The following is a 26823-nucleotide window of genomic DNA, read 5'->3' on the forward strand; positions in this document are numbered from 1 at the left end:
ACACATACGCACACATACATACATACACATACGCACACATACATACATACATACATACACACACATACATGCATGCATATATATATATACATACATATACATAAACATATACATATACATACATACATACATAAAACAAGTATCTTGAATAATATTCCACCAATCCTAAAACCAAGGAGGCACCAGGAGTTTATATGTTAAAAGAGGACAAGAAATTGATAGGTTGAACAGGATGTTTATGACAAACCACTGTTAAATTACTCCAAGATTTATTTGATTTCTATGCCCCTGACAGTTGCATGTCAGCTGTAATTTAGTTTCAAATGCATCTGCACTTAGCATTGATATTACACGAGTATAATTATGACCCAAGAAAAAAAACAAAAGAAAAGGAATTCAGATGTTCAAAATCGGGTAAAGCGAAGGCATTTATTCTGTGTCCCCTTCAAACATGCACGGAAGCTGAATTGCAAAAGCCTCAACATATTGACCTCAATCTGTTGATAACTTATTTCTATAACAAGGATCAGAGGAAGTCGAGAAAAAGCATCATGAAATGTAGTATAAGCCTCAGTTTTCTTTGCCTAAGTAGTGATTCCTCATGTAGATTTAGTGACCTCATGGATAGCATTAGCCAAGTAGGCAACATTGCCCGTAGTCACACCCGCCATACTGCAAAATCAACACCACTGTCAAGATACAATTTTACAAGCAATAGGTGTCAATTTAAGGACATGGAAAAGCTTTGCAACACAATAAATACCTGATTCTGCCATTGCGTGTCATGTAGATATGGAACTCATTTGTCAAGCGATCAACCTGATCAGGGGTCATTCCGCTGTAGCAAAACATGCCAATCTGGGAAACATTCAAGAGATCCACTTATCAGAAGAAAATTCAGATTAATATGCTTTTAATAAAAGGCATCCACACATAACGATACAGAGGTTGTGAAAAAGGGAAAATATAAAGAGTTATGCCTAAATATGTCCTTGAGGGCTGAGACAGTCTTCTAATTTAAGTCTTGATTAAAAGATTGGCTGGTGCAATAATTATAATTTACCCTGAACATAAGAGTTGAAGGGTAACTCTTCAGCTATAATTCTGACAAAAAAAAGAGAGATTCATTCTTGTCACAGAGAAATGAGAACCTTAGAGCCACCAAGTTTGATGCATAAGCATGTCTGCAAACCAAAGCTAAAGATGTCAACTAAATTTGAGGTGCTTAAAACTAATTGATGGTAGGATGCCAATATCTTGGGGGAAGCCAAGCCATCAATAATTATAAGCTTTTTGGATGAGTCGATAAAAAAAAGCATGTCAATGAAATATTCATATGGGAATCCACAAGAACCACCACATACATATCTTCCATCGATGTTGAGATATGACGATCTCTCGCCCAGATATTGCCTTGGATGTTCCTAAGAAAGTCAGCCTTTCATGGGACATTCTAAAACATATTGTAAGGTGCACAATTTTTTATTTTGGAACATGTTTGGTTCTACATTTCGTCAAAAGTTTTCGGCAATTCATTTCATCGAGGTTGATTTATCCAAATGAGTGTATATTAAAAGAAAGTAGAGCTCGAAAGTTACATTTTCTTTGTCAGAAAAATATTATTAAAAAAGGTTGAAAAGAAAATAACTGATGATATCAACATTTATCACTAATATTGGTGGTGGTCTATATTATACTAACCTAAAATACTTGTACCTGGAAAATTGTTACCTACACAGTCAACAAAAAGGAAATGCTTTATGTATATCTGCCACTAGGTAGAATACAGAATAAAGTATCGGGCAAGGTTTGTTGTACCGGTCGGTACCGAGCGTACCGTACCCGTATCGATGGGTACCGGTATCGGTACACCAATGTCGGTACGCTTGGCATACCGCATACCGTACCATACCGACACTCGGTACGCCTATACTAGTGCGGCACCGGTACGGAATTCGGGACCGGTACGGCGAACCTTGGTATCGGGCATTATTAAGATCTTGTAATAATGTCTAAAACAAGGTAAAACAAGCACACACCATTTTGACCCTCTTTTGTTTCAATTGGCCAAAAATATGATGATACATTCTGGGAGGAAATTATGTTTTGGACATATTCAAACCATAGAATGGTAGATAGGTATACTCTTCTTCCAGCTAGAAAAGACGTCTCCTGAACATCGTGTTCCAAATGAAGTTGCCATTAACCAGAAGTGTACATAGTGACCATTTCCAAATTAAAGCCACCCTCTAGAGGCTGCGTTAACAAGACTCCTGAGACTCAGTTCCTTCCATAAGTCCCACCAAAAAATGTATCATCGCATTTGCCAAAGGAGTGGCACTTCTCCAGAACATGTTCCTTGAATTTAGAGATGTCTCTGAAATTACATTAAGATATGCTCTTCTTCCAGCTAGAAAAGACATCTCCTGAACATCGTGTTCCAAATGAAGTTATTACCATTAACCAGAAGTGTACATAGTGATCATATCTAAATTAAAGCCACCTCTCCGGAACATTTTCCTTGAATTTAGAGATGCCTCTGAAATTACATTTACATTTCCATCCCCAAAATCCTTCTTGCATTTCTCAGAGGAATATGTACTCTGAACCAAGATATTGCAAAACAACGATAATCAAGTTATGATTGCAAAGTTTAGTTACCCGTAACACAGTGGTTTGGATAGTCCTAGCATGGCTTCTCAATTTATAAGGGGATATATTCTAATATCATCTGCCCCATTCCAGATGAAGTCATTTTGGTACATCCCTGATCTCTTAGCAATCAAGAGTAAAAACAAAAGGCTACCAAGAGTCATTTTGCTACCTCTTTCAATCCAGATAGATACTTCCAACATTGTATTAATACATCAAGAAAGATACTTAGCAAGATATAACATTATAAATTCATTCTTTCAGTCCATTCCCCCTCTCAATCTCCACTCTTTAATGCAGTTCAAGTTCTGGGCATCGCCTGTCACAAAGGAAAAATAGTAAATCCACTTTATCTCCTCTATAGTGGTTAGTTCTTGTTTCGCTTTGAAATAGTCATCCTCTTTGACTAATTGATTGGGCCCTTTTGCGTATTCTAAGTGTTTTCTTCACTGGTCATTAAGTATCTTCTTTTCCAATTTATGTGTCCTTCAGTCAATCTTCACATGCTCCCAGTTCTGAGAACTCTCTCCCATCCAGTAATGGATTTCACAACCCTACATCCAAAATAGGCATAATTCCTGCCACCTCTTTCACATAAAGCCACCAAACTGCATCATTTTTAATTTCAACTTGAGAAGGATGACTGCTATAGAATATGTCATCTGGTAGGATAGGTAGTACTGACCTTTTTTTAATGGCTAGGACCTCTTTGGGAAATAACCATTATAGACTATAAAAAGTTCCATTATCTTTGTCATATAATAAACTCACCTTAATGCTCAAAATTCTAAGCAGCCGACAAGAGGAGCATTATGTTGTACATTAGCATCTATTTTCAGTTGATGGTTGTATATGGAGATACTCTTCTAAAACCAAGTTTATTAGTATTATAACTGACACAGTTTAAATTTTTGAATTTTAAGAACATAGTACTTCCAATAGATTTTTAACATGTGACCCACTATATTCATTTCCTTTCCTCTTCTAATACTAGGGTTAGAAGCTAAGTTGCTGCATGCTGTAAAAGCTTCTTCTTGTTAACCATGTCTGCAAGTGCTTATCTATGTTTATTATATAATTCGACAGAATAAGCCATCACCCACCAGCAAGTGCTACAGAAATGGCTACAGTGTACAACAGTGTATGCCAATGCAATCAGAAATAAAAACCCGTAGTTGCAAGCTCACCTGATTAGTTATATGTTCCCAAGATAGTGGCGAACCCAACTTCTCAAGGTTTTCCCTAAGTGCCTTTCGCATTCCAATGATACGATCAGCCATAACCTGAAACATTGGACATAGGTTTTCCAATGAAATGGAAGAAGCAGCAGAAGAAGAGACAAAAACCCATCCTTTGACCTAATCTGGTTACAGATGTGTAGCACCTATATCCTTGTACCAGTGAAACAGATCTTTCCTACTGCTTTTGGGGTCTACAAAATTTATATGAAAGAGATAGGAAAACTCATTTAATTACCTTCACTTCCTTCAGCCACAAGCTTTTAAGGTCTGGATCACCGAGTATTATTGAAACAATGTGTGCACCATGAAGAGGAGGGTTGCTATACATAGGCCTAGCAATCTGTTGCAACTGACTCTTCACAGCTACTGCTTGCATTTCATCTTCACAGAGAAGACTGCATCAAAAATAAAATAAAATAAAATAAAAGTCGATCAACGAGCATGTGGAAGTCCGCACATCGTTAAATAACTTGCATCCAGGACGAAAAATTCAAGAAAGTGCACAATATACTCTCCAACTTATGTCAGCCAAAAGTATATCATATTGATCTTTAAACTAGATCTCAAAGGCACTCAAATTATGAAATACTAATCCAGTCAAGTGAACCCTTATTATGAAATGACCATTGGGTCTTGGTTATCTATCTTCAATTTTAATAACCTTATAAAGTTTTTTTTCAGGTGGGCAGGTGGGTAGCCAAATGCAAAAACAGGAAGGACTATAAAAATCAGAAAGAACAACTGAAAATGATGAAAAAAAAGAACCAGATAAAAATACCATTTCATTCAAAAATTGAATATATCATCCAATGTGGACAAGAATGCAGAAAAATAATCCAGCCTTTCGGCCTGGTTTATGGTTCAACAGGCATCAAGGACCTAGTGTTGTTAAAGCAAGAAGACTTTCTGCAGAAAGCTCCTGTGTTGGATGCCAAATGGGAAATTTCCCAAGAAATCCAACCAAGCCACCATTCTTTGTTGCACAGGAAAACTTTCTATGCTGGGATTGAGCCTTCCACTTTTGTTTGTAATGTCAGGAAGGCTTTCTGCACAACGAAAATTTGTCAATATTTCCCTTAACAAGTCCAAGGGACCCAGTCAGTGCATATTATGTCAAACTTTAAAACTCCTCTCTATCTTGCAGCCCAGACCTCTATTGCCACAAAGCATTAACTGCAAGCAGCCCAGAAGTCCTACAGCCCTGAATCTGCTTTGCTATTGCAACAAAACTCAATGCTCTGCTCCAAGCAAAAGCTGGCAGAGAAAGTCCTTGTTATCTTTCCAACCTTAACAACCTGTAAGCCCAGGAACTATAATAGTTTCCTTTTGACATAAATCTTCAACTTCTAAAAATATTTTGATAAATCTATTTGGAAGTCCTGCTTGTGGCTTTTCAGCGTCAGGACTTGTATAATCAAATAGGCCATTTCCAAACAGGGCAAGGGTAACTTTTGACCTGTAAATTGAAAAAATCTTCCCAATATTAAAAAAATCAGTGATTGTGTTGCCAAAAGTCTTAAGATTTTCAGATATAGCACAAATGAAGGGCAATTAATTCCTTATTTTACTTACCAGGATAATGGTATAGCTCTTCAAAAGTACATAGCTAGATGATCTCCCAGACATCAAGAACATTGTAACAAGTTAGGCTTCGGAGATTAGGTTGGCCAGGGACAAGGATTTACAGTTGGGAAAATTGCAGAAGCCTAGCCCAATGTAGGTGGAAATGAATATCTAAGAACTAGGGGAAAAAACAAAAATAATAAATGTAAAATTATACAAACAAATGTGAGAACAAGCATAGGGGGGCACCAATCATATATGCTATCAAAAAAGAAATAGATAGCATCAATACTTTGAAGTTCATGAATGTTCTTTGAATGAGTAACAAACAATTCACTGATAAATTGTAGAAATTTGTGAATCGTTCAATAAGCCTTTATTAATTCGAATTCATGAGAATAATTTAAAGCACCATTTAGCATTTAAAAAAAGAGAATAGTTCAAGAATCTTTCAATAATTCAGAGAATGCTGTTCTTATGATTAAGAAAACCAAAAAGAGACAGATCATAGAATATGAAATAAAACAATGAGCAAAAATAATGGACTGAGCACAGATATCAAAGAGACATGGCAAAGGAAGCAGATTTTGAAAAGGAGTCAAGAAGCTAGCAACATGAATGCAAATGTTAGGATTAATATAATTTCAGGCTTAAGATTTGATATCAAGGAGATAAACATAACAGAACTAATTGGGGAGACATCAGTAATTATGTCTTGGTACTTTCACAACATTTTCTCTAAGCCACAACCATAGCATCTCCCACTTATTTTCTCATGGATAGGTAAACGTTTCCTTGGTTGAACCTGTTTCCAGAAAAATCAAGTCACGCCACTTATGCATTTCCAAGAAACGCTATACGTGTTCCCAGTAGACATGAGCCAAACCAAACTAAATAATATATCTTCCATTCCAGAAGCTGCTCATACCTCATCTGTTTATAAGACTGTAACAAACAGGGGATGATTCATTGAGATAGTAATGACATGACTACATCTCCAACGTTGTCAATAACAAGAGTTTCAGATAAGTAATAAATAAAACATCTGTCTACAAAAAGGTTTTCTGGTATTAACCACTAATTGATCAAGAATAAGAATTTAAGAAATGCCTATGCTGGTTTTTGCACTATATGTAGCGTATTTGCAAAACAATCTTCATCACCCATCACATATTATTTCTCCATGTACACCAACTAGGCGGACACACTCCTTGTATTTATGTGCATCCTTCTATTATCACCAAATGAGATTTTACTGTGTTGGTTGAAGTCAATTGTCTCAATGAGCACTCAGTTATGTGAAAGTCCCCTTTTATCATGATCAAGTAAATAACAAGCTAATGACAGCCTAATTTCAAGCAAATAAATGGACCTGATGAACAAAAGTTAAGTCATTTGAGACCAAATCTTGAAGGAAAATGCCAATAAATACCTCAAACATCTTTCCAATTAGAGAAACAAATACCTGAGGCATCCAACTCGTTGTCCATAAAGCCCCATATTTTTCGCATATGATTGGGCACAGCCAATCAAGTGCCCATCCTCAAGAAAAATTCTAATTGCCTTTGCATCTCTCTCTGGATCACCACTAGCAAAACCTTGGTATGCCATGTCAAAGAATGGGAAATGATTCTTAACCTGAACACCAAAAGTAGCATTGTTTTGTGACAAACAAATCAGTAACCAGATAGGCCTACATGGTTAAAGAAAATGCACATCCTAGAATTCTTTACCTTAAACAGATGAGATATTTCCCTCCACTGTTCCTCAGAAGGATCCACCCCTGTTGGATTATGTGCACATGCATGAAGCAAGAAGAATGATCCATTTGGAGCATTCTGAACAGAAAAAAGAATTTATAAGATTAGAAAAAGAACTTGCAAGGAGGACTTTGAGAAAGATGAGTCTGCATTAGTGAAATATTATCAATCAGTCAATTACAATAAGTCAGTAACTAGATGGAAGATTGATATCACTAAGTATCATGCCATCTCACTATTGAATATATTATCATTTTAAGGTCTTAACCTTAGATGGATTAGCACATTTTGAGAAAGCATAGGTAATAATGGTGTAATGAATAAGTAGGGAAAAATATTAAGCATGGAGTAAAGCACTCATCGGATAATAAGAGGAAAACAAGTTGCATATAAAATGGATGATTTAGAATGTCTAGGCACATGTTATCGAAAATAGATTAGGACCACATGGAATTTAGAACTTCTGTGAAAAATGGGTCTGACAGATCCTAGAGACCTACTGAGAAATGGCTCGGGATTAATTTCTTTAAAAAGAATCTAAACCTTGTCAGGAGCAACAATAATAGAAGCTTCATAAACTTGACTGATAATGCTTGCCACTTATGGTTATGCTTGAATTATGATGTAAAGTCAAAATCAACTAATATATCATGAAGTCTAATTACCTTAAAATCCTCCATCAGTGAAGCAAAATCAAGTCCCCTTGATTCAGGATGGTAATAACGAAATGTCTGCTGTGGAACCCGAGCATCTCTCCAAATATTATGATGGCTGCAATACATTACATCAGAATCCCAAACCAACTAAAAATTTGTCAAGATAAAAAACACCAGGACCATTTAGCTCTACATATTAACCAGAATCTCAAGTAATTTCAATCAGATATGTTAGCATGCATGGCCAGAGTAAGATACAGATTATTTACAGATCGACACAGGGAAGACAGTCATTAACTGTATATGCAAAAGAAGAACAAAGTCTAATAAGAAAAGCACAAATTAACTCACTTAGCCCAGGTTGGTAGAGGTATATAAATTTGAGAATCGGGCAAGAACCGCTTCTGGAAATCTGCAAAAAGCCGGCATGCACCAGTCCCTGAAAGCGATTGAACTGCTGCAATCCTTTTGTCTTTTATGAACTCAGAATCCTCCCCATATGCTAGCTTCAATGACTCTTCGATCATCTTAATGCTTCCTCCCATTGGAAGATACTCCCTGAATTTTAAAAAACCCACTTCAAAATTACTCAATTTCAATTTGATTTCCATCTAAATGGACATAACTAACTATTTGCACAGACATGCTAAAATGCCTATTCATGCTGTGCAGCAAAGAAGCCATCAACATTCAATATCCATAAACAAAACTAGGGTTTAAATGACATTCTACCATGATAGAGAGATAAAAAAGGAGAAAAAGAATATATCATTACTATGCCTTCAAAGAAATCTCTAGAAGCAGTGCCTGGCTGGTTACACTGGATTTATGAATGCACATAATTCTTAGGTAGCAGTAGAAAACATAGTGAGAGTATGGAGAAAGGATTCGTTTGTACTTGTTGCTCGTCTCTCTATTGTTTTGATGGAACTTTGTAATGACGATGATGTCATCTGGGCATAAAAAAAATAAGAAGAAAATAACCTTAAATTTCTTAATAAAATCATATCGCATTTGATAATAAGCACAGGAGAGGAGTCGTAAAAATCCTTTTATTAATTATATTTTCTTTTTTAGGGGTTGGATTGATGGGGCGGAGGGGCACAAACATTCACCAACGTTTCGAGGAAGGGGTAAAAAGACGTGAGGAGCACAACTTAGGATTAAAAATAACAATGGTAATACGGGAGAATCATCACAGTATAGATTCATTTGGCCACAGGCTCTACAAGTTGACTTAAAAAAAGGACGAGCCTCAACAAATAGATTCCACGGGACCACGACATGACAGTAGGGAAGAAAACAGAAAATTAAAAACCAAAAACCAAAAAAACCCGAAAGCATACCGATGAACACAGAAAGAAAGGAAGGAAGAAATAAAAGAAGAACATGATAAAAGAAAGACACGAGAAGAAGCAGCGAAAAAGGTTGTGAAACTTTAAAAGTAGGCACCAAATGCATGCCTATCAGTCTATCTCCACAAATATATGCCCAAAATCAAGAAAATTAGATTAAAAATTTAGGAATAAATAGAAGAATGGATTAAAGAGAGATCACATGTTCAGATTCCCGGCGATCCTCCTTTCAGCCTCCCTAACGCATTCGAGGACGACAGGCTTCCCGTTGTCATCCCGATAAGCTCCCTAAAGGTCAGATAAACAACACCAACGTTTCACTAATCTTGATCCATAAAGACGATTTCTTTCAAAACCCTAACCCTAATGATGTGTGGGGAAAAAGAAGATCACAGATACGGAAAGAAGAGAAGAGAACAGCGGTTTTGACGAGCGGATTAGATGAAAGATGAGGGGAAAACGGGAGCTTACAACGCCGACATTGACTTTGTGGGGGCTGGGATCGGCGAGGTAGGCCTCCGTGACTCCGAGGATCGGATCCTTGGGCGCCGGTTCTACGTTGCTCCACCACGACGACATCGATCGAGATCCAATCGCCCACGAGCGGCCCTTCCACATCATCCCTCGGTAGATCGCGGCCCTCGACGCCATAAGAGCAAGCTCTTTCTCGGCCTCCCTCTGTTCGATTTTATGTATCAAAGGCCAAAAAAAATAAGTTTCAGGAAGAAGGAAAGGAACAGAGGGTTTTAGTCAGAAGGAGAGGCAAGAGGACCTGACAAGCGGAAGGGGAGCGGCGGATGGGGAGCGGCAAGCGATGAGGTTTCAGTTTTGACACTTCGCGTTGGATTGAAGGGGACTACCACTTTCCAAACCCGGGGGACTGCGACCTGTGGGCGCGCCAGCCGCCCAGTGCCGAATGCTGTTTGATGACGTGTTGGAGCGCTTGCCTTGGCATTGATGGTGTAGGGCCCACCTTCGGTGTCAATCTTGCGGTCTGACGCGTGACTTAGGGTGGCTGCTGTTTTAGACAAGACGGATGATCCACCTATACGACCTCAGGAGATTTGGGTACCTGGGTAATCCCGCATATACATAAAGGCCTCGTTTGGTTCGCGGGAAGTATTTTCCCTCCTAGGAATCTGATTCCCAGGAATCAGATGGAATCAGATTCCTAGGAAGAGGATACCTAGAAAAGTATTTTTGGCATGTTTGGTTAACCATGGGAAAGTGACAAATTTCCAAAGTGCTTATGTTTGGTTGACCATCCACTTTCCTAGAAAAGTTATGTATAATTCCTATTATGCCCTTAATAAAAATTAGGTCTTTGATGCCTCTTTAATACTTCTTTAATGCTGAAGGGTCTTTTTGGGAAAAAATAAAAAAAGGAGTAATTTCCACCTCATGGGAAAGTAACTTTCCCATGTTTCTCATGGGAAAGACTTTTCCATGAAATGTGGGAATCATATTCCCATGGGAATACAACTTTTCCATCTCTCTCCTTTGAAAACTCCAACCAGCATTTCATTACTTTTCCGTTGACCACACTTTTCTCCCTCTTTTTCCTGCAAACCAAACGAGCCCAAAGATTTGTTTGCCATAAATCAATCCGTTAGCCTGTACCGACTTTCGGTCCTCTCACATTGCTTGAAAATTTCGTAAGAATTCAGTTTATTAGTCCATCTAACTTATAATTTCTAAAAAAATAGCTAAATCCAACCTTTGGCTTATAAAATTTGGCTGTAAAATGATCGGTTGATAGAGCCATAATTAAATAGACGGTCCAATCTACGAATTCTGTGAAATTTTTAGTTCGTTCCTAAAATATGAGTGTTAGTGGATCACATAATTTAGGCTTTGACATATGCAAATTTTACAAAAAAATATTACTATGATATAACCTATTTAATGTATGAGATATGATTTTTTCCTTATTTATCCAACTATATTTGAAATACAACGTGTTGATTTAAAATTCTTCAACAACTAAAATTCTGTTGTGTAATAAATAATAAATTTTAGTGATAATCAAGTGAATATTCTGATTGTTAATACCGGCATCATTAATATCGATATTCATGTTGTAAGCAAAAAAATACTGCACCTGTCACTAATATAGGTGTGGTTAATATTGGTTCCGTGCAATACACAAGGTATTATTTTTTTTATTTTTCAATTTTTTAAATATAATATAAATAAATTATAATAAATGGAATACTTTAATAGCTAAATTTTTGTAGTATATTAAGTAGTCAACTTTAATGATGGCCAAGTAGAATTCTCGTTATTGATATTGGCATCATTAGTATCAGTGTTCGAAAACTCTACATATTTGAGCCCTATTAAAAAATAAACTTTAATGATAGACAAGCAAAAACTCTCATCATTAATATGCACATCCACATAACAACAGAAAATCTGCACAAAAATCTACAAAGAAAATTTCCATAATTAATACTAATCCTATACAGTGCATGAGATATAATTTTTTCTCCTTTTTTAAATATTCTTGAAATACGGTATAATAATGTAACAATTATAATATTAGAATGCTTCAATAATCAAATTTTTGTTATCCATTAAGTGATAAACTTTAATGATGGCCAAACATATTATTACCTGCATCGTTATTATCTGTTGCATATTAAAGAATGAACTTTAATGATAGCCCATCATACTAATACCCATGTCCACATGGCAAATGAAGAACTCTGTGCATGCTGAGCCTCCATTTTAAATATGTATAATAGAAGAATAGATCAGATCAAAATCAAATACAAATTCAACTAAATATCTATACCCATACTCAATATTAGATCCAAGAAAATTTTGGATAAAAATCATATATGTTAATAAATTATTTTGATATATGCTTAGATTATTTTTAAAATTATTTAATGCATCTAAAATATTATCTTATAAATCATGAAATAAGAAAATGAGTAATTGTATCTAAAAATGAGTATCTATTTAATCCAAAAATCCACACATTCCAAAGACATAAAGAATGAAAATGACCCTAAAATAATCAAGGTTAATATAAAAACTAAATTATAATAACTATTTTATAAAATACCGCTACAAATAATATGGATATGAATTTGGTGGGAAAAGATGGTTACAATTTTATCTTTTACTCTATTTTATGATAAAAATAAACAATGAATAGATATACACATAGATGTATGTATAGGTATGTATTTATGTTTGTATGTGTATGTATGTAGATAATCAGATGAGGTTTTGGGTTTTGGGTTTTGGGTTTTGGGGTATGGATCTATCTAAATCTAAACCTAACTAAGAAAAATTTCAGGTCTAATTTTGGAACCCAAACCCAATCTAATAGTTTATTAAAATTGTTTTCAATACCCATGCTCTACGTTCGGGTCTTTTTTGAATCAGGTTGGCAGGTTTATCTGCCTCCATTGACACCATTACCTACAAGGCCTGGTTCAAATTTTGCACCATGAGAAGGAAAACATAAGCATAATCGAATGATCATCGATCCTGTTTTTTGTTCTTATCAAAAGAAGATCCTGATTTTTCTTAACTTCTCAAAAGTTTTCACTTTAGCTTTTTCCACTTGCTGGTTTTGGTTAATCCCAGTAATAAGGAGATGGCACCAACAATGAATATTGTTGGTCCCACAACAGCACATCATGGATGTCGCATATTAATGGAATGGATGGCCTCAATATGCCCTCTAAAACATGGTAGAGTAGAATTCTGCCAATTGGTCTGTTGAATGCAATGCAACAACCAAAAAGATCCAAACAAATGAAATTGTAGATGCTGGATGATCTATTGAACAGAAAAGTGATATAGATAAATGGGATCCAAAAATCTATTGAATGAACTAAATATTTGATGGCCATCGACTATGGAGAAGTTAAATCGATCTAAATGACTAAGTTAAGAGAAACAAGCATTTGAAGTTCAATATGATTGCACCAAGTCAGTTAATCTTCTTTCCAACCTAGCAGCAAAATAAAAAATTAATCCATTTACTAGATTATTAGATTGAATATAGGTTGCATGGTGATCTGAAAATCACCTAAACAAGATATTAACATTGTTTAAGATTACGTATGTAACATATAAAATCCAATCAATCTAAAAATATGATGAGAGAATCAACCTCTTGCTCTCTTTTTCTCTCTCGTTCATCGCAACTCCTTGCCTCCGTCCATCTATCTAGGCTTGCTTCTTTTTTTTAAGCAAACCCCCATCCATAACTCACCGTCATCGAGCCTTAAAAGACGAACTTTATTCCTTCTGGGCTCCAACAACACCCTTGCACCACACTTGACTGACGGGAATCGAAAAGAATAGACACGGAATAAGAATAGAATAAGAATGGAAAGCAAAACATTCCGATTCCATCATTGGTTAACGTAGAAGGGAATGCAATGAAAAGGACTAATCGTTCCGTTCTATCGTTTGAAATAATGCAATTGATGCCTTGGTTCAATCATTAAGCTCTAAAATCTTATTATGCAAGGCATCACTGCCACATTTTAAGAGTCTAAAGTTGCAACCGCCTATCACGAGACACATGGATAGATTCCATGTTTTTACAATTGAAGTTGGTGGGAGAGTTGCCGTTCACAAAATTTCTGGGCATGTTTCAAGAAGTCATCGTGGGCCGTGGCCTTTGGAAAGGTCAACCATGCAATGCCCAAGCCTAATTCTTTGGGTTTTTTTTCATTGTTTTAGTACATTGGCAGCTCACGTCAACTAGCACAGGGCTGAGAAATGAGAAGCAGTGTCAGACCATTTTTATAAAACCATTTCTGAATGATAAGCAGCAAAGAAGGCAACCTAATCTGTAGCCCTATTCGTCTCTCAGTACACATGTGCAGCTAGAATAAAGTAGCAGCCTGTCACCAATCTCTGGATGTCCCTGAACAGTAGGTGGTCATCGCTCTGTCGCTCTACATCACGAATCCACTCAATCATCATCGTAGAGTCTCCTTCCATGATGATGAAGTCAGCTCCCAAAATACTACTCGTATAGGTGATGCCCTCCCATGCTGCTCTGAGCTCAGCTCCAATAGCAGTCATATCGCAAATGCATCGCTCGTCTGCTGCAATCAATCTGGAGTTCTGATCCTAGATCACATTTCTTTGAATCTTTAAGCGGATGGTTAAGAACATCTAATCACTACGCTTTGAGGCAGCATGCGGCTGCTTGTTCCACATCCTTACCTCAGCTTCTATTAGAAAATACAAAATATATAAATAAATCTACCTCATCCTATTAGTTTAAGCTTTTGGGACAAGTGGTGATTTCAACATGATATCAAAGTAGAGTAGAGGTCCTGAGTTCGAACTCTGTCTCCGCACTCTTTAACTTCATTATTAAAAAATCTTGCATGTTGGGCTCACCCATTAAAAGAAAAATCGGGCCTACATGTGAGGGAAAGTGTAAAAAAATATAAAATATATAAATAAATCTACCTTGTAATCTTAACTTTCATATCAGAGCAGAGGTCCTGAGTTCGAACCTTGTCTCCGCACTTTTTAACCTCATTATTAAAAAATTTCACATGTTGGGCTTGTCTATTAAAAAAAAGTCCGGCCCACATGTGAAGAAGAGTGTTAGAAAATATAAAATATAAATTATATAAATAAATCCACCTTATCCTATTAGCTTGAGCTGCTCATGCCAATGGGAGACTCTTGGACAGGGAGTCCATGGGCGAGGGCCATCACTTATGGGCCATCAGAGGAGGGAAAGGAGCCAGCTTGGGTATCGCAGCGTCATGGAAGGTCCGGTTAGTCCCCGTTCCCCCCATTGTCACTGTTTTCACCGTCCACAAGACCTTGGAGCAAGGAGCAATAGGGCCTCGGAACAAAGAGCAGTACATTGAACAGAAGCTCCATTAGGACATAAGAGGACAGTGGAGGCTATGTTCCAAACTTGGTTTCTTGCTGGCGATGTGATGAGGCTCCGTGACATGCTGGGTTTAGAGAGGGAGGACAGCAGAGAGCTGAGTTGGATTCAGTCTGTTCCCCACTTTGCTGGCAACACAAAGTGAGAGACGATGGAGATTCTGTTGGACCGGGGGATGTTCAACTAGGGCAGGTCTGGCTATTATGTCAAAAAGCCCATCCCAGTGAGTGGGTGGGAGGAGTTTTTTTAAAGGTTTCTGGAGGGAGGTGCTGCATCCATGCACTTAATTGAGCCCTTCCAGTGGGAGGCAAAAAGACTCCATATCCACGTAGATAGGGCCGATTTGTACAGCATCCACTACCTTGTGAAGTGCCGACGGCACTTTAGTTGCATTCGGATTTGGGAGGCTGTATAGATTCATGGAGTCCTCGCGTGTCGAACCATCTTTGGCTTGCCTATCTAAATTTCAGGGGTCTTGACTTGCACGGAAAAATCCAAACAGAGCCATATGCTTTGAGGGTCTATATTAAGTATATGCTGCATAAATTTTAGATATTTATACAGAATCAAAAATTCAAAAAATATTTTTTGGCTGGTTTTCTTTAAGTGTGGTTCTAAATTGTGATAAATAGTATCAGAGCAGATCCGATTCATTGCCTATATAAGTTAGAGGATACTATAAAACGAGTTTATAGGAGCTGACCAATAGATTTGGATCTTTAGCTTGGCTAGGACATTGGAACTGAAACGGAAAAGTATGTGAGGATTTGTGTGAGCATGCGTTTAGTACCATATCGGTTATACACTGGGTAGATATTGAATACCTGTACAAAGCAAGAAATCTAAATAACGCCTGTCAGAACACTACAACACGAATTTATAAAATCACTAGCCGATCATGGTATTTGTGATTAGATTTGAAATTTTGGATAATTATAAGGAACCAAAGAATTCAAATAACACTTTCAAATATATTTTTTTGGATGAGGTCCTCGCCATGGCATATGCTTCTCAAAGGCAAAACCATGACTTCCGATAATACGTTGAGATTGTCAACAGTCACAAACAAGCAGCCGCATGCTGCCTTGTCCTGAATTGCTATTAGCGAACCTCATCTCCTTGTTGGATGTTCCCCTAACGCTGTCAGCTCCAACTGATATCTAATCTAATATTACTTGCCTGAAGAAAACCCCATGTCTGGGCATTTATCTTCTCTTATTTGCCAAGTGTAGACTCAACTTATTTTGATACCAGTTGGCATGGATGTAGTTATCCAAGCATATGTTAATTGAATTGAATTATCTGGTTATTACAATTCTTTTGCCTTGCCCATTTGGCCAATTAGCCAAAGGACTAGTAATGGTGTGCAAATGGATAAAATGAGTATAATTGATAAGATTTCACTATCAAATGAAAGAGTACCATCAATAAAGGTTCATTAAAGGATGAAGGATTCATTAAAATAGTCGTCAATCTGCAGCATTAGTCAAAATCGCAGAATTTATAATGAATGTCTGACCTGCCTTTGATGTGATATTTTGTAAAGTTAATATAATAAATACTCTCTGAAAAGGTCTTTTCCAGGCAAAGCGAGATATGCGGATATCATATGTGATTAGTATTTGCATGGCAATGTTCTAAACAAAATTAAACTACCATTGAGGTGGTAACACGGTTGGAACAGAGCTAAGATTCCATTAAAGTGGCTCAGGTTCGAAACGTACGGACGTCGATTAAATGCGAAGACTGGATACCTCCTGCCTGATTTGTACGGTAAAGTCACTATCTGATCTGCCAGTACTTAGATGGTGCTGGTATGACGTACCCACACATGGAGGGGGCTGCCACGTTGGTGGGGCTCCTCCGTAGATGGGAAGGATATGAGTAAAACTTGTATACCCGGATCGAATATTCTCCAGCGGGAATGAGGCCTAGTAGAGGTTGCTACGCGGATGAGGTTCCCTCTCTTTTTTTTTTAGAAAAAAAAAACAAAAGAAAAGAAAATTAATCTAACACCACTGCAAGTGGATATTACGGCAAGGCCCATGCTATTTCACAAGAAAGCGTTTTATCTCACCATTGTTAATTCTTCCAACTTCCAAGTATAGCTTTCCATGATGTAGTGAGTGGAACCCTACAAACTCTATCTTAGTCTGTCCAACGCAAGCGAAAATATGTGTTCTTTTCTAATGAGAGTTTCATGGTGTCACTTATTTTCTAATCTTATTAGTGATTCAATTCATCTTAATTTAATATACTATACGCCTTAAAGCTGCGAGGCCAATGTCTCTGCACCATAAACCAAGGAAGATTTCGATGGAACTTCTTTGTAACATTAAATTAAAGTCAGAATTGATAAATTGACTTTGTAAATTAAAAATTGCCTTCAGTAGTAAGTTGACTTTGCATACATTCTCAAAATAGAATTGATACTGCACATAACCTTATATTACCACCTCCCACTCAAGCAAAGGTATTTTGAAACAAGTTGGATTAAACATCATGCCAATTCCTTTTCCAATACAAAGGCTGCCGCGTCCATTTGATGTGTGGATTGAAGGGGCCGTAGCTATGATAATGACGTAGATCAAGCAAGTTGTGGAATCCACTTCAACGAAGGCTTATTGTATTATATTACATGTTGCTGCTTATTTGCTAGGAGATTGTGATGGTATAAAATATTTATATGAGGATCCATGCGTGTGTTTAGTCCCACATTGGTTATTCGCTGGGTAGATCTTGAGTACTTATACAGGTTCAAGAAACTTAAATAATACCTTCCGGCGAGCCATTTTGGGTGAGGTCCTGGATTGTTATAAATGGTATCAGAGCGGACACAACCCATAATCTATGTGGACTATGGGATACTGCAGCACGGATCCATTGGAGCTGACCACGGGCCAATCATGGTGTTTGTGATTAGATTTGAACCCTTAACCTGACGAGGACATCAGGATTTGAACGGAAGGAGTATGTGAGGATCCGTGCGGGCGTGTGTTTAGTCCCACATCGGTTATTTGCTGGGTAGATCTTGGGTACTTATACAGGATCAAGAAACTCAAATAATACCTTCCGGCTAGCCATTTTGGGTGAGGTCCTGGGTTGTTATAATTTATGTATCTGCTACAAAACAAAGCTAGCAATTCATATTTTGGTTGTCTAAATTGATTATGGAACATCCAACAAGTATAATTTGGAGCGATCATCTTCTGATGGGGCCGAGGTATCTTATTATCACCAACATAAGCCTTTTTTTTTTGGGTACAACACATAAGCTTTGTGTTCTATATTCTCTGTTCTATATTCTAGGAGTACTTATAATTAGACTTATCCTTTTTATGGTTAAAATAAAGCTTAATGTGTCAACAGCATTGAATCAAGCATGCATCATTATAATAGTCATTTAAATCAATAAATACTATTAAAATAAAATTTAGAATAAATATTGATCTTTTTATAAATAATATCAATGATATCATGGGTTCACTAGAAGTTACTTATGCCGTAGAGAATCCAAACCCATCCTTTTGTAAAGAGCTAGATGTTGTACTATCCAAATGTGTTATGCAAGAGCCTGATCTAAACATGTTCTGTAGACTCAAATGTCTCGTATGAATCTTAGAGTGAGAAAAAAATAAGCTCATGTACTGGGCATGCGAGACAGAAAGAGAAGACTCCTGAAGAGAGCCCGCCTCTTATGCCCAATTCCATTAGAAGATGAGTCCTAGGGCTTGCTAGATTTCGATGAAAACCCTAGAATTTCATTTATAAAAAGCTTTCCTCTTATCCCTCTATGCATCTCGCTCACAAACTTCAATTAATCGCCGCCGAGTTCGAGATTTGTTTACGAGTTTCCCTTCCATTTCAGCTGGAAAACTTCATTGTGTCACTGTTGATTTATCATCAAGTTCGGGCATTGACCTATAACTCTTCTTCTCCTTTTCTTTTCAGACCCCAAAACCACCATTGATAGCCTGATTAGAGCCACCGGCCGCCAGATTTCATAGAGCAGGACCTTCCTCTATTTTTCTTTTCTTCTTCTGTCGAGCTGGCTGTCGTCACCGAACATGGCCATGTTTTGGTCACTAAAGGCCGTTGTCGATGCGACTGCCGCCGAGGGTTGCCACCATGGGTGTGGCCGACCCTAAAGCCCTCTTTCCTCCTCTCTTTTGAGAAGAGAACCATGGCTCTCTCTCTCTTTCTCTTTTGTTCTTTCTTTCTTTCTCCTACTCTCTCTCCTCTCTTTCTCTCTTTTCTTTCTATATTTCTCTCTCCACATGCCTTAATAGGCTCGAGGAAAGGACCAATACCTTGTAAAGTGGTTGACCCTTGGAGGGGGTCTCGGGCCAGCATTGTGCGATCAGGAGCTCTGAGTCGGTATTGCGTAACCAAGGATCCTGGCTGACATTGTGCGACCATTTGTTGAGATTTATAATTAAATATTAACTATGCTTATTTAAATATTAACTATGCTTATTTATAATTAATCTAAGGATGAGATTTGATCTTGTAGAAAGGCAATCGTCTGGGTAAGAAGGTGTTGAACAGGATATCCTGCCTGCAAGTTCATAGATCGAGAAGTGAATCGATGTTTGTTGTACTTGAAATTGATACTGGCAACGGTAAAAAATATTGTACATAATCTCCTGTATGGATAATATGTATTTTTTTTATTACATATCGATGTTTTTGCATTTTGTATCATTTGCTACATAATTGCCAATCAGTTTCTGGTATAAATATAATTTTTTTTTAATTGTATAGATGTATCAAATATTGGTGATTGTGGTTGCTTGGAATACGATGCTGGTTATTTTGAAATTTTGTAAAAATATAATATAAAATTATATTTTCTCTCGATTGGATGAAATTGAATAATTTGATTGCTGAATGAAAAGATTTGGACTAGATATGTTATAAATTGCCAATCATTGGCCCAATTGTGACACATTGGTTTACCACTATGGACTGAAACAAAGATATTATGGATTTCCATCGTGGGCTAAAGTGCAAATATTTTGGTTTGTCTTTGTAGGTAGAAGCTTGAATATTATGGTTTGCCACCACCAGCTAAAGTGCGGATATTATAGTTTGCTACTACAAATCGAAGCGTGAGATTATGGGATACCGGTCACGGCCCAAAGTATGACCATAGATAGTCCAAATAAGAAAGAAAATTTATTGATCGCAAACTAGATAATAATAGAAGATATATAAAACCACCGTTGAACAAAAGTTTTAGACTAATAAGATATTTGTATTTATTTTAGCTATGTTGAATAATCACTACAAAGTTTTATAATTTTGCAGTTGATAGCTGATTTTCTGATACTAAATGAATATTTGAATCTTTATAATCGAGTAAACGATGAATTTATTTAGTTAGACAATTATAGTTAAATTTTATGATCAAAATAATTATTCAGGTGCCAAAAAAAATTTGTTTATTTTAAAAAATCTTACATGATCTTTAGGAGATTATTCTAGAATTTATACAGGTTCTATGAGGTGGTTTACTAAATATCGTTCGATGTCTGAAATATCATTGCGGCATCGAAGCGGTGTGAAACTATTGGGTCCAGGAAGGAGACAGCATGCAACGGTACAATGCTAGTTGCGTGTAGTGAAGGTGGGACAAGATGGACAGCCCGACGTGCAACCGACGCAGCATCGAGTCCGACGGAATCTCCATCATGAACCCTCCATCCCTCCATCGACGGCTGTCTCGTAATATCTCGGCGACTGCAGTCCAATTCAGTCTCCATCCAGAGAGCTGGCTGGGCCAAGCGCACCCATTTTCCACCTGACTTTCCACCGTAAGTACCTTCAGGGACCCCGTTCCGTTCTCCATCACCATCCCCAAAAGTCCAAAGCTAATCCTGCCCTTGACGCATTTCAACTCGACCCGTCGACCCGCTCCTGGTGGCGGCCCCCCCCGCCAATAATGCCAGGCCTCCCCCAGCCCTCACCCTATCTGTTTCCGCCTTCCCAAGTACTTCTTTGTCCAAATTCTCTCCTAGGATTACGTGGTCGACCCTCTCTCGGAATCCCTCCAAGTGCCCCTTTTATACGTCTTCTCTTGTGGCTAATCCCTCCACAAAATCTCGCTGTTCTCATTCTGCGCTTAATGGCGCGACGAGAGGGCGCCCTAACTCCACCTCGCTCCGTATGATGGTTGCTGTTTCTATTATATAATTACCGTTTCCATTAATTTCTTTCGGGTAAGATGCGGTGAGGGATGACGACGGGACGCGAGGCGCATGATGGAGCACCAGCAGCAGCGTGCGGCGGGGACGCACCTGCGCCACCGACGGCGGCCGCCGCCGCCGGCGTCGTCATCGAGGTGCGCTCCGCCGAGAGCGAGTGCTCCGGCGGGGAGCTGAAGGATTGCAGGGAGGAAGGAGGTAAGGTCGGTGGGGAGCAGGAGGGGAAGGGGGAGACGGGGGTTTCGGGGACGGAGAAGGCCGCCGTTGTGGTGGTCGACGTGAGCGCCGCCGGGGGCGGGGGATGGAATGCGGAGGCGGAGAAGGTGTGCCGGATCTGCCATCTGAGCCCCGATCGCGAGGATTTGGAGGGCTCGGAGCTGATCCAGATCGGGTGCCGGTGCAAGGGCGAGCTTGGGACGGCGCACCGGCGCTGCGCTGAGGCCTGGTTTAAGGTGAAGGGCAACAGGTATTGTATCGCGCGCCTCTTTAATTTAGTTCTCACACGCTGAGCTACTAGTATGTTCTCGTTATAGTGGATGTTCTTGACTTCTTATGTGCGTTCGGTTGCCCTTGCTGCACTTGTTTGTGATAATCTCAGAGAGAAATTTATTAGTTTTCTTCTGTTTTGTTGTGAGAATTGTGGCAAACCACGATCCAACTAGAAATTGATGCTCTATAAGTCTATTGTTACGAATAGTTGCTAGGTTGGATGGTTAAAGGCACCTATTGCTGTTTGTAGGTTGGATGGGTGTGGCTTGAAGCTTTTTGTTGACTTGTGCCATTGGCTTCTGTTTCCAACTAATTTTCGCTCTGTACCCACCGTATATTCCTGGATTCAATCATTTTCAGAGGAATTTGCTCTACAAAGAATCCTAAAAAAAAATCATCGAGACCTCCCAAACGTCCACCTTTATGGTTGATCCATGCAAGAAACCTTTTTTTTTTTTCCTTTTTCCTAAGGCGGATGGATCATACCTGACGAGTATGGATGCACCTAATAAAATCAAAAAACAAAATACCTCGGAGTGCAAGGAAATAGCGCATATATATATATATATATATGTGTATATATATATATGTGTATGTATGTATATATATATATATATATATATGTATGTATGTATATATATATATGTGTATGTATGTATATATATATATATGTATGTATGTATATATATATATATATGTATGTATGTATATATATATATATGTATGTATGTATATATATATATATGTATGTATGTATATATATATATATATATATATATATATATATGTATGTAGATATATATATATATATATGTATGTATGTATATATATGAAGTGTCAAACTCATGAATAATATGGTGGAAAGTTTTGGTGGTGACCTCAAGGTCATGGGGTTGATTCCAGCTGAGCACTTTGAAAAGGAAGACGGTAAGGCTGTATTGCAGTAGGAAGAAAATATCAAGATATATTGCGACGTCATGGACAGGATGACAGAAGCATAATGGGTTGTCAATGTGTGAAAGGAAGCTATCTTCCCTATCTATATTGATGTCCAGCCTTCCATTTCCTGGCAATTTCTTGGAACATGCCCTATGCCATTTTAGAGAAAGGTCAGAACTAGCGTCACTGTTAATCATTGTCTTAATTAGCCTTAATTAGGTGTGCAATTCCCTCAAGAAAATAAGAATTTGAAAGGATGTGGAGGTGCCTGAGTATAATGTTGTTAAACAATATAAAAAATAATACTTCTGTTTATGTAGTGCTTGACTGCATCTTCAAAACTACTAAGAGGAAAAAAAAAGGCACTTAAACAGTTTTCACAATGACAAAACAAGGAATAATTTAACTAGAGCTTGTCTGAAAAATAAGTGGTAGCTCTATTAGATGTTTTGTTGAATAGGAGTGGGAAGCTTTGAGAGCAAGAGTACCAAGTAGGTTTGCCCCAAGCATGCAAAGATCTGATGTTAAGCTCCAGTGAAATAGAAAGACCTCCATATACAAAAAGACAACTTTTTTTTTTGAATGAAAATGAGCATGGCTTGGCCCAAGGATACCAAAATTTTGAAGAGGATTGCCCCGACAACTTGATCCAAACAATAAAAATAAAATTAGGCCCTGGGCCTGCAAATTTGTTTCATGAAGCCACATGGATATTATGATTTTTGAAGCAAGAATGGATATGTCAACAACTTTAGGTGCAGAAGTAAGGCAGTAACATCAATTTTGTTCTTTTGACAACAATACATGCTCAACCTTCAAAAAATTATGTTTGTGTGAAACAGTAATTCAAGAGTGGAAACTAGAGTTGCTTTAGGTGCCTGAGTAATGCATCAGAAATTGTTATATATTTTAGATAACAAACTGCAATTCATGCCTTATGCACTTACATTTGCAGTCCATTTTCTTTGACTTGTAATAGCATGCTATGATCTATTCTTCAAACTTTTTATTCCTATGGCAACTCTTGCAGACATAATTTCATAACTTAATTAGTATGTCATAAGAAATGAATGTGAAAATATACATCTGTAAATAATCTTAGATCCACTTAAATCCTTAACCATAAAAATGAAGCCACACCCCAACTTCTTGAAGTTGGCTTGTTTAATCCTTTTTCACCACTATTCCTATCAAAAGCAACCTCCAATATTGTTACTGTGAGATTTCCCCGCATTTTCTTGTAAAACTTCTGTGCATGTCAGCCTAGTTCTTGCCCTCCCTCTTCCAAGCCAATCAATACAGACTCAGGCATCTCTCTTTTCTGGGTGTTCCTCAAGGTTTGGTGAATGTGCCCACACCATCTCAGCTTGTCCTCCATGTCCTCGTCCATAATTTGTGCAACTCCACACCACTTTAATATCCTCATTCCACACCGCATCCTTTATAATTATACCATACATCCACATCCACATTCTCATTCTCATACAATAATTTGGGGTTTATTGGCTGTTTACAAAAATTTTCATTAGTTGCCGTAAAATACATCAGTCACATAAAAACATATCTCCAGGGGCCTGTATGGTATTGCCTTCATTTTCTGTTTTTGTTTCAGAAATCCAAGATGAAAAATGAACTAATTCGAACAACTTGTATGATAAAACCCTTTTGTTTTTAAATTACTTGTAAAATCTGTTTCTAAAGTGGAGTGAAAATGAAAGCAAGGAATAACAGAACTTTTGTGCAAATTCTATCTTAAATATCAATCACCATGCTGGATTTCGCTAATTTGTGAAGAAACAAAAAACAGAAAACAACCATAATTCCAAACGTGCCTAAGTTATTCACCTAGATTTGCTTATGTTAGATACGTCTGCATCAATCTCTTTATTCTTTTTTGTATCATACCTTTTATCTTAAGCCTACTACATTGTAGTGATCATCAGTTCGGTCAGGATCTCATGTTCAGTTTGATATTCATTAGTAACTGCAGTTGGATACTTGATGGTTTCAATTTTCGTCTTATTCATTTTTGGGCCCTTATACTGAACAACTTTCCTTCATAATTCCAATTTAGCATTTAAACTTGCCTGTTTTTCATCAACTGACACTATATCATTCATAATAGCACAAACCTGGTGCATCTTCTTGAATATTAGCAGTAATTTTATTCAAAAGTAGTGTAAGGAGACAGCTTGCTGTTGACCCTTCATGTAAGCCCATCTTGACTAGAAACCTACTCGATTACTCTCCCCAGGTACTCCCAACCCCTATCATTTCCTAACTTGCATGTTCTCAACAATTTTGTACACTTATCTTTTTTTGATACCCATTAAATTGCCTTTTTGTACTCTCTTGTTGCTTTCTCCAAGTTTTTAAGGATCCCACTTTTCTTCTCTCTCTTTTTCTCTCTAGATAATTTTAGATCTTATACTGAATTTGATATAGTTTATATCATGTATTCTCTACTATCTTAACTTAGAAAAGTTGGAATGTTATTATGTTCAACTTCCAAGTGTTATTAGCTTTCTGACTAGTTCTGGAGTGATAAATAGCCGTGTCTCAACTCCAAGCAAGGGCTTCCCATTAGTCCGGAATTACTTTGCGAACTCTTCTCTAGGAATAACCTTTAATGTAATCCATATTCTCTAACATAGCAAGGTTTTGCAAATGTTAGTATTTGTACTCAATGGTTCTTAATATCTCCTCCCCTGTCCCAGACCTGTCAACCCATAATCAAGCCCCACATAAACCCATAATCCAGCCCCAGTTACTGGGGCTGTCTCTAGCTCTTATTACACTTCGGTGACCCACTTCTGCTGGTCTTTGGTCATCATGTCCGTTATTACTGGTATGCTCGTATCCGATTTCCATATTCTCTTTTTTGCTTCTGTGCTCCCTAGTTTTGCCATAGCCATTTTTCTAACAGTCTTGACTCCATTTAAGTTGCTGTTAAGAAAAATATTCCCCTCCATGAGTCCATGCAAAACAAGAAGTAATTTCCTCCACTGAATCAAGGCGATGTAATATTTTATTGCATATAAATAATTTTTTCCAGCTCTGATCATGGTGCAGGTGTTGTGAAATTTGTGGTGCATACGCAAAAAACATCATTGGTGAGGAAGACAACAGTTTCATGGAAACATGGCATGAGAGGAGAATGTTGGGCAACAACAGCAACAGGAGCTCATCAGAGAGTTCCAGTTGTTTGAGGGGTCAACCATTCTGTAATTTCTTGATGGCATGCCTAGTAATAGCTTTCATACTTCCATGGTTTTTCCGTGTAAATATATTTTGACGTAGCTCCTACCTCTTTGTTGTTTGGTCGTGTGATTGGAATGTTGAAGTTTTTTTAGACGTGGCTATTTACCTAGAGAAGGAGAAATAGATAGTTGAGATCATTTAAGTATTTAGTCAGTTATGCGTTTGGTCATACAAAGAATCTTCATGGGGAAACTGCCACATAGAAATCAGTATGGTGTTTAAATTTTTATTAAAAACACTGTGAATCTCTTTAGAAAAGTGAACAGAACTGCGTGAAGTATCATTTCTGGTATGCTGAGAGATATTCAAGATAGCTAATATGTAATCAAGTTTGATTTGTTGATTGTTTTCTGTTTTTTGAGGATGAACAATGTTCGTGTTTATGATTGGATGTAAATTAGCAAATTTTAATCCTGCTATGATCTTTGTGTCACCTTGTGATGTTGGTTGTAGTCAAGCTTGATAGTCTTGCATGAATCGTGACGGCCATGCAAGTGGAATTTATTTTATATTATCACCATAATGAAAGTATCTCTGGTGTTTGAAATTTGCACTGGAGTAGTGACGTCAAGAGGATAAAGCAAGCTTCCATTTTGCCTAGAAGCTCCATGCTGTGCATGCATGTTGTTCTCTAATAAAAGATGATTGTTTCAATTGCATGTCATCGATGGTAATATGTATGATGGTCTGTTAATTTGTATGCATAATGTATCTTTTTGACTATATATCATCATTGAACCGAGGCTTATCCTTGTATTCACGCCTCTCTACCTAATGAATAGAGGTTCTAGGTTCGGTTCTTATATGG

The 26823-nt window shown here is 37.6% G+C and overlaps 2 protein-coding genes across 5 annotated transcripts; one reads left to right on the forward strand and one right to left on the reverse strand.

The window, feature by feature from the left end:
* Positions 1-235: 235 nt before the first annotated feature.
* On the reverse strand, positions 236-10137 carry ASP1 (aspartate aminotransferase 1). Of its 3 annotated transcripts, XM_008791705.6 has the most exons (11): positions 10000-10137; positions 9699-9905; positions 9430-9515; positions 8224-8430; positions 7882-7987; positions 7190-7294; positions 6922-7094; positions 4129-4288; positions 3840-3935; positions 764-858; positions 236-672 (listed from the first exon to the last, which is right to left on the reverse strand). In XM_008791705.6, the coding sequence occupies exons 2-11, from the start codon at positions 9876-9878 to the stop codon at positions 600-602; spliced, it is 1281 nt and encodes a 426-aa protein (XP_008789927.2). In that variant the 5' UTR covers positions 9879-9905; positions 10000-10137; the 3' UTR covers positions 236-599. The 3 variants fall into 3 exon arrangements, with proteins under 3 accessions (XP_008789927.2, XP_088565587.2, XP_088565586.2); XM_088709461.2 differs by lacking the exon at positions 9430-9515 and having other exon boundaries at positions 10000-10043; XM_088709460.2 differs by lacking the exon at positions 10000-10137 and having other exon boundaries at positions 9699-9993.
* Positions 10138-21006: 10869 nt separating this feature from the next.
* Positions 21007-26524, forward strand: LOC103705663 (uncharacterized). 2 transcript variants are annotated; one of them, XM_008789849.6, is made up of 2 exons: positions 21007-21792; positions 25827-26524. In XM_008789849.6, exons 1-2 carry the CDS (start codon positions 21359-21361, stop codon positions 26047-26049), a joined length of 657 nt encoding a protein of 218 aa, XP_008788071.1. In that variant the 5' UTR covers positions 21007-21358; the 3' UTR covers positions 26050-26524. The 2 variants fall into 2 exon arrangements, with proteins under 2 accessions (XP_008788071.1, XP_008788817.1); XM_008790595.6 differs by having other exon boundaries at positions 21018-21792; positions 25810-26524.
* The last annotated feature ends 299 nt before the right edge of the window (positions 26525-26823 follow it).

The sequence above is a fragment of the Phoenix dactylifera genome, chromosome 12 (assembly GCF_051530095.1).
Source record: "Phoenix dactylifera cultivar Ajwa chromosome 12, Ajwa_hap1_PhDact_Kaust_v1.1, whole genome shotgun sequence".
In the NCBI taxonomy this organism is placed as follows: Eukaryota; Viridiplantae; Streptophyta; class Magnoliopsida; order Arecales; family Arecaceae; genus Phoenix; species Phoenix dactylifera.